The sequence below is a fragment of the Myotis brandtii genome, unplaced genomic scaffold, assembly GCF_000412655.1.
Source record: "Myotis brandtii unplaced genomic scaffold, ASM41265v1 scaffold32, whole genome shotgun sequence".
Lineage (NCBI taxonomy): Eukaryota > Metazoa > Chordata > Mammalia > Chiroptera > Vespertilionidae > Myotis > Myotis brandtii.
This window is the reverse complement of record NW_005362269.1, coordinates 4,709,449-4,718,308: the sequence shown is the minus strand read 5'-3', so window position 1 is coordinate 4,718,308 and position 8,860 is coordinate 4,709,449. Positions and strand designations below refer to the sequence as shown.

At 41.7% G+C, this 8,860-nt stretch overlaps 1 protein-coding gene across 6 annotated transcripts in view; it reads right to left on the bottom strand.

Moving 5' to 3' along the window:
• Positions 1-8,589, bottom strand: part of MRPL22 (mitochondrial ribosomal protein L22) — a 23,098-nt gene extending 14,509 nt beyond the window's left edge. Inside the window, exons 1-3 of one of the 6 annotated variants that reach the window (XM_005870530.2) lie at positions 8,489-8,579; positions 8,367-8,409; positions 1,064-1,159 (exon numbers count right to left, since the gene is read on the bottom strand). In XM_005870530.2, coding sequence (XP_005870592.1) covers positions 1,064-1,159; positions 8,367-8,409; positions 8,489-8,516 — 167 coding nt within the window. In that variant the 5' untranslated portion in view covers positions 8,517-8,579. Of the gene's footprint in view, positions 1-1,063; positions 1,160-2,235; positions 2,257-8,366; positions 8,410-8,488 lie in introns of those variants that run through there. The other 5 variants (XM_014543149.1, XM_005870531.2, XM_014543150.1 and 2 more) reach the window with 5 other exon arrangements.
• Between the last annotated feature and the right edge of the window lie 271 nt (positions 8,590-8,860).

The following is an 8,860-nucleotide window of genomic DNA, read 5'->3' as shown; positions in this document are numbered from 1 at the left end:
GGAGCGGGCCTAAGCCAGCAGGTGGTCATCCCCTGAGGGGTCCCAGACTGTGAGAGGGCACAGGCCGGGCTGAGGGACCCCCCGCCCCGCCCTGAGTGCACAAATTTTTGTGCACCAGGCCTCTAGTTATTTTATAAACACTAAGAAATTAATGGATAAAGTTGGCATGATGTGTCTCCTGATAAAAGAACATGCCACCCGCCATCCATGAAGTAGCCTTTCCACAAAAAATTAACCTAAATTGATAAAGCCTCTAGATTCAACACAGGAAATACATAGAGAGGAGATCATATCAAACAACATCAAGAGAATGCACTCAGCAAAATCCAAGCTGTACAAAACTCTAAAGACAAACAACCCATTTTCTTCAATAGATAAACTCTAAGGGGTAAAAGAGAGCTGAATTAAGAACCTACATATTAAAGATGTAATAGAAACAATTAATTTCAATGCGTGGACTATTATTATTTCAAAAATATGACAGCTACTTAACCATTGGAAATTTAAACATTAAATGGACATTTGATTCTTAGAGATATGTAGTGAAATATTTATGCATGAAATAATATAGTGGCTAAGATCTGTTTCAAAATATGATGGGCGAGAGTAGAGGCTATACATAAAACAAGATTAGCCATGTGTTAATAACTGCTGAAGTTGGGTGATGGGTTCATTATATTGTTTACTTTTGTGTATATCTGGATATATCCAAGTAGCACAACAAACTTAGGTGTTTCCCTACTGCCTGTAATATAGAGTCCCATATTATAAGGCCTTTTATAACCTAAGGCTTTTTATAACCTAACCCCAACCAGGCCTTTCAGCTTATTCACTTTATGACCTAGCCACACAGACATGTTTTGTTCCCTGAATAAGGCACACACTTTCATATCTTTACACTTTTGTTAATATTGTTTTCTCCTCCCTCATCTCCTGAGAAATGCTTATCCTGTTTAAAGTTCCACCTCAAAAGTTACTTAGTCCATCTCCCAGACAACCGTTCCCCAATGATCTCCGTACTTTGCTCTTGCCAGCCACACAGCAAGGAGCTGGACTACTGTACCTGTGGTACAATGAGTTCCTGTAGTAAGGAATAGATTTGAGCATCGAGGGCAAGTCTGACATCCTTTGTGTTCCAGCACCAAGGACAACACCTGGCCTAGGGATAATGAGTAAATATTTAACCCAGACTTCCATATTCAAAGTTGTTGTATATTGGCAGATTCTCACACAATACATTTAGGTTCCAACGTTTTACATGAAACGTACAAAAGTAGGATACATGATGTTAGAGGGCAGGATTTCCTAATGAAACTATAAGCCAGGTGATGAGGGCAGAGAGTATGGAGTCATGCCGACCTGGGTCTAAATTCTAACTCTAATTTACTAAGAGAATGGCCTTGGGGAAGCCACATAACTTTCTAGATCTCTGGTTTCTCAACAGTAAAAGGAATAATAATAGTAATTACTTCATAGGCTTCTTCAGGAGCTCAAATGAGATACTGTAAATTAAATACTTAACTTAGCATTTCATAGGGCTCAATAAATTGTAGGTATTATTTTTAGAGTGAGAAGAATACCTACCTCACTTGGTTGTTGGTAGATTAATAATGTGCTGTATCTTACAGTATCAAGGAGATGATAAACACTGATAGCTAGTATTAATTTTAAATTAGGCCCTCTGAGCAGTTAATTCTTTCCTGTTCTCTGAAAAAATTAATCCCGTGAACTGTAAACTTTATATTACACCCTTTCAAATCTTCTCACGTTTAAGTCATATCATTTATGTTTCTACAAAGTTGTAATTAACTTTGGGTACACGAAGTTTGTCACCTCTTTGGGCTTCATTTTCTTTATCTATGAAAAGAGCAATTGGACTATGTCATCTCTAGGGTCTCTCCAAACCTTAATTCTGCTTCCAGTCCAAATATACATAGTAAATATACATTTGGTCATTTAGATGACCAAAATAAATTAAACACATTATAAATTAATAATGACAAAGTTTTCTGAATACCTACAATACTTTCAGGGCTCAAATGGTTCATAAGATGAATTATCAAGTAAAAACAAAACTACTGTAATCAAATTAAATCATTATTCCAAATTGGGTACTAATTCAGAAGTGTATTAAATCCAAAGTTCTTATGTGCCCTCTCCTGGCCAACTGTTAGAATAACACTAAATCAAAAAAATAAGCCCTAGCCGGTTTGGCTCAGTGGATAGAGCACCCACCTGCAGACTGAAGGGTCCCGGGTTCGATTCCAGTCAAGGGCATGTACCTTGGTTGCGGGCACGTCCCCAGTGGGGGGTATGCAGGAGGCGGCTGATCGATGTTTCTCTCTCATCGATGTTTCTAACTGTCTATCCCTCTCCCTTCCTCTCTGTAAAAAATCAATAAAATATATATTTTTTAAAATAATAAAATAAAATGAGGTAATCATAAGGTAGAATTGAAAATAAAACTAATTCAAAATTGAGGCTTTTATAACACCTTTTTATGTGAGAAAGCCTATGAAGGGTCACTTGAGAAAACAAACTCAAGAAAAGGAAGTTGCTGGAATTAAAAACAATGGTATGGGTTATTGCTATTGTTTTCCAACAAACATTCATTTTTTAAAATTGATTTTAGAGAGAGAGAGAGAGAAACATCGATGTGATAGAGAAACATCAATCAATTGCCTTCTGTACGCACCCAGACCAGGGACTGAAGCTGGGTATATGCCCTGACTGGAAATCAAACCAACAACTTTTCAGGGTACGGGATGACGCTCCAACCGAGCTATACGGCCAGGGCAAACATTAAATTTTAAGTTTGCCTGGAGGTCCAGTTCACTGTTAGCATTCTAAAGAATCAAAGTAAGCTAAACCTTTTTTTTTAAATATGTTTTTACTATTGATTTTAGAGAGAGAGGAAGAGGGAGAGAAACATGGATGTGGAGAGTAACATAGATCAGCTGCCTCCTGCATGCCCCCCACTGGGGATTGAGCCCAAAACCCAGGCCCTGACTGGGAATTGAACCTGTGACCTCTCAGTGCATGGGACTGTGCTCAACCAACTGAGCCACACCAGCTAGGACTGTTAAACCTTTTTTTTAAAAAAAACCAGTAAAGGACATCTAGAATTAACTTTTATCATTTTTAAATTCAAGTATCATCACTAACAATAGCTTTTCATTTACTAGGAATCCGAAATCCTGTTAACTTCACTGTAAGCAGGTGAAGGTAAGTAGGTGAACCAACTCTCCGGAGTGCTTGTACACACAACATGCACACAGGTGGCCCGCAGTAGGCGAGACTGCCAGAGGCACGCAGAAAGCAGGTGGCAGACTACAACTAGCACATGAAGCATTTCCTTACTCTCATGATTCTGGTGTGTCCTGTCTACCGATACTCAAGGATTACATTTAAGTATCACTTTTTAAATTCTATCCACAGTCTTTAGGCATTGGGGAGTAGTAGATAAAAGCCAAACTTTAGAATTAAGAGTTAATTCTGATAAGAGAGACTCTGAAACTTTCTAAAGTCACAAATGAAAGAAAGAACTAATACTTCCTATTTATTATTCAAAGTTCATTTTGAAATTCAGAACAAGATATACCCAAGTCCCAAGCGAAGATAATACTGGCCTCAGGCTCAATCTTGATAATATCATTCTATATGCATCAAGGAAAAAATTCTTTGTTCCAAATTTACTTCTGATAACATTAAGTTAATCCTGCACTTGAGACTGAATAAAAGAACTGCCTCCCTCTTGCCTCATTTAAAATCTAAAATAAAGGGCTGAAGTGATATGCATATTCTCATAACTCAATATAATCTTACTTTGTCAAAGTCAAGGACAATCAAACAAGGAAACAGCTTAGCAAATGAAAAAAGTAAAATTCCAGCAACTTTCCAAGTTTTCCAACCTCTGCACTACTGACATGTTGGGCCTTTGTTGTGGAGGGCTGTCCTGTGCCTTATAGGATGTACAGTAGCATCCCTCACCTCTACCCACCAGATGCCAGTAATAACCCTGCCTCAGTTGTAAGAAACAAAAATGTCTCCAGAAATTGCCAAATGTCCCCTGGGTGGCAAAACTGCCTGCAGTAGAAAGACACTATTAGCTAAAGTGACAGTCAAAAACAAACAAACAAACAAACAGTTAATTCTTGCAGAACAGGGAGCATGAGCTCCTGTTCCAAAACATTGATGTAAGAGATAAATATCAATCAGCTGCCTCCCATACACACCCCGACCGGGACTCGAACCTGCAACCTGGGTATGTGCCCTCACCTGTTATTGAACCTTGGTCTTTCAGTAGAGACGATGCTCCAACCAACTGAGACACACTGGCCAGACTAAATTTTATATATACATTTTTAAAAATATATTTTATTGATTTTTTACAGAGAGAAAGGGAGAGGGATAGAGAGTTAGAAACATCAATGAGAGAGAAACATCATCGATGTTTCTAACTCTCTACCCCTCTCCCTTTCTCTCTGCCTCCTGCACACCTCCTACTGGGGATGTGCCCACAACCAAGGTGCATGCCCTTGATCGGAATCGAACCTGGGACCCTTCAGTCCACAGGTCAACGCTCTATCCACTGAGCCAAACCGGTTAGGGCTAAATTTTATATTTTAAAAAAATATATTTTTTATTGATTTCAAAGACAAAGGGAGAGGGAGAGGGAGATGGAAACATCATTTTTATTCATAAACCCCAAGTGGACCCTGAAGGCTGCCTGGCATTCCTATTTTATTTCCTTGTCCATTTCATCTCCTAGCCCCTCAAACAAATATCATAGCTTTTCTTGCTAGTCAAGCTTCCCATATCCCCTCTCTCACCCTCAATCTCAACTGTTAACAATGCTTCTTTAGCTAAGAAAAAGCAAACAATTGGAAGATAATTTCCACAAGCTCCCACCACCTAATCCATATACCTACCCACATCCATGTCCATAAATACTTACTACCTTCTCTCGTTATTATGCATGAAATGTCTAGGCCCTAGCTAGTACCACACTCATCCCTTCTCCCTAGATCCCATTCCTTCCCACTTATTCAAGTACATTGCTCAGGCACTTCTTTCTTTCCTCTTTCTATCAGCAATGTTTTCCTCTCTATTGGATCATTCCCATCAGCAAACAAACAAACTCAAATAGTCTCCCAACTTAAAACCAACCCTCCCCTAACCAAGTCCTCTAACTACTGCCGCAAAGCTCTACTGTGTACTGCACTAGTCATGATTGTGTCCTCATTGCATAGTGAGCATTACAGCACCTCACGCATCACAAACAGATGCTTGTGTTTAGGTGTGATGTTCCAGTGCAGATTCCTAGCTTGAGGACTATTAAATTACAAACAACTATGACTGTAATATGTATTTTTCTGGGAAGATGCTTTGTGGCTTTCCTCATACTCTCAAAGGGGTCTGTGACTCAAATTTAAGAACCATTGTCTTAAAAAGCAAAAAACCACAACCCCTCGAATCACAAGGTAAGATTTAATTGAGAGAGCACAAAATCAATGTGGTTGTCAAATCTTGCTGGTCATGCAGTCAGAGCACTTGAAAGCAGAGATGAATAAAAACCAGAGATATTTTCTAAACCACCGAAATGTACTCTTCACTTTAAACTTAAGTCACCTCTTCCCAAAAAACTTCCCCGACAAACCTCTTCTGTGCCCATCACTCTGTCCCTCCATAGTGTAACAAGACACTATTTAAAGCCAGAGGATTTTTTGTTTAGATCCTAGACTTGCCATGTATTAACTGTATAACCTTCAGTAAGTCACAAAATTTCTCAAATGCATCCAGCAGTGAAATGGGAGACTTGGAATTCAAAGGTTGGAAAATGTCCGTTTGCTACCAAATACAGCCTATGGAAAGGTTTCATCTGGTCTTAGCCCAATTCAAAGCCTTTAGATGAGGAATGCACTCTAAATTGGCACAGGCCCTAACACACTCTCTCATTTTACAAAAACCACTTCTCCTATTTATTTCTAGCACCTATATGCAATTAGTTCCCAAACACTGAATTAGATGATCCCTAAGATTTTACAGTTATCACGGGCAGTATTTATACCTTTTCCACTTAGTTTTCATCTGATCATTTCCCCAAGTCCAGAATACTAGTTCCCAAACACTGAATTAGATGATCCCTAAGATTTCACAGTTATCACAGGCAGTATTTATACCTTTTCCACTTAGTTTTATTCTGATCATTTCCCCATTAGAAAGTCCAGAATAGGGATTCATAGAATTACATAATTTCAGAGCTGGAAAGAGTCTTACGAGATTATCTAGAAAATTCCAACCATCTTGTATGACACTGATGAAAAGACTAAAGCCAAACTAAGTTATTTGGCTCAGATCTTCCCAATATAAATCACTGCAGGACCATTTAAATCAACAAACATTAACAAAATCTTTACTTTGTTCAGGACCCAATGCTGGAGCTACAAGAGAAACAAGAACTGACCCTATTCAGGGTTCACAGCTAGTAAAGGGCCCAGACACATGCACATGCAGTGACTACTCAAGGCACACATGCTAAAAGGAAGGAGAAATTAATGCTTTTCATTTTTAGTGAGACCCAAGAAAACCTTCTGAAGGTGAAACATGTGAACAGGGGGTTAAATAACAAACAAGTAGGACTGCTGCTATAGACAGGAAGTGAGGGCACAGCATGAAAAAGTCAAGAGGCAAGTGTATGCACAACATATTCAGAAGACAGTAAGTTAATCAGCATGGTTGCAGTAGCGTGAGAGAAGGTAACCTAAGAAAGCAAAGTGTAGGCAAACCCTAAGGGCTGTGCCCCCTATTTTCTTTGTTAGTCCACCTCTTCATCCTCTTGAACCAAGAGCCTAGGATGGAGCAAAAAACAAAACAAAACAAACAACAACAAAAAACGGGAACTCAGTAATCCTATATAATGAAAGGCTAATATGCAAATGAACCGAATGGCAGAACAACCTGTCGCTATGACACACACTGACCACCAGGGGGCATATGCTCAATGCAGGAGCTGCTTCCCTGGTGGTCAGTGCGCTCTCACAGGGGAGCACCGCTCAGCCAGAAGCTGGGCTCACAGCTGGCGAGCACAGTGGTTGTGGAAGAAGCCTCTCCCCCTTGCTGCAGCGCTAAGGATGTCCAACTGACAGCCCGGGAGGGCTCCTGGACTGTGAGAGGGCGCAGGGGACCCCCCTAGAGTGCACAAATTTTGTGCACCTGGCCTCTAGTCATTTATAATGATAAAAGCAGCAATGGCAGTTAAAATTTAGGGTGGATTATTATATAACATGCACTGTCCTAAACATTTCATATACATTATCTCAATCCTCATAAAATAATCTAAGGTAGGTACTATACTATTCCTCTCATGAGGAACTGAAACTTAGAAAAATAAGTAACTTCCCCCAAATCATACACTTAAAAAGTAGATTTGCACCCAACTTTTCTGTCTCCAAAGTGAATATAAACCAAAATAAAGGCTGATCAGAAAATTTACAATCAGATTATCAATCTCCAAATATCAATCGCTGTACTGAAAAAAAAAGGGGGGGGGCAATTAGAAAGGAGAGGGGGAAGGCTTCTTGCCAGTCCTGACCCAACTGCATCCCCTAACCTTAAGGAATGCTTTGGTCCTGGGGTCAAAGGCCGCTCTGGAGAGTATAGTATAAAGCTTCAAGACGTCCTATATCTGAGGGACCTTAGGCAAGTTTTTACTTGGAGGGCTCCAAGTTCCTTGTCTGAAAAATGGGGACGTACACTACACGGGATGGTACGAGAACGAGAGAATGCATAAAAAGCGAGCAACACAACCCCAGGCGAGGTCAGCCGCGCTGTCTGCAACGCGGGCCCTGCAGGTATAAGCAGGGCGCTGGAGCGGGAACCAGGAAGGCGGGATGGGGGCCCTGAAGGTGTAAGCAGGGCGCTGGAGCGGGAACTAGGCAAGCGGGCCGCTGCGGCGAGGTTGGGAGAGTCTGACCGTGTTCAGAAAGATCAGAAAAGACATTGCAGCCCTAGATGGTTGGTTCAGTGGGTAGAGCGTTGACTGAAGGGTCCCAGGTTCGATTCCCGCCAAGGGCACATGCCTGGGTTGCGGGCTTGATCCCCAGTAGGGGACGTGCTGGAGGCAGCCGATCAATGATTCTCTCATCATTAATGTTTCTCTCTCTCTCTCTTTCTCTCCCTTCCTCTCTGAAATCAATTTTTAAGAAAAGAAAGAAAAGACATTGCAGGCAATCCTGATCCCGAGGGCTACGTAATAAGGCGGCGGAATGGTGGCCCCAGAGCCTAAAACAGAGCCCGCACAGAGGCTCCCAGTAACTGAAGGGCTAGTAAGGCCGTGGCCCTTCTGCAACTCCGAGGCCACTTACCCCAGGGCCAGCTTCCGCCTCAGACTCTGCATCCATAACGCACCTGCAACAGCAACACAAGCCGTCAACTCAGACTCCCACCTCCTCTCCCTTCTACGCCCCTTAACCACCAAAATCCTCACCCAGACGGTCCAGTACTGCCGCCGCCATCTTTCTCCTCCCCTCTACGGAAGCCTCCGAGCTCAGTCAGCGTCTGGACAGGACGCATGCGCGATTCTCCGCTTTCCTTCCCCCGCCCCCGGGGAAAACCCGTCAGTACCTACACCTGCGGTGTTGTCATGGAGACCACCAAGACGCTGCCAGCGCTGCCAGCGCTGCCAGCGCTTAAGGCGTGGTCAGCCCAACCTTGCTAAGGAATGAATGACTTAAGAAAGGCCGAAAAGTAGTCAGTTTCCGGAAATTCATCGGGATCCAGAAAAATTACGAAACCTCACCTCACAAATGGTCTGAAAGGATTACGGAAGCAGAGACCTCGAACAAGCCACCTAACCTGG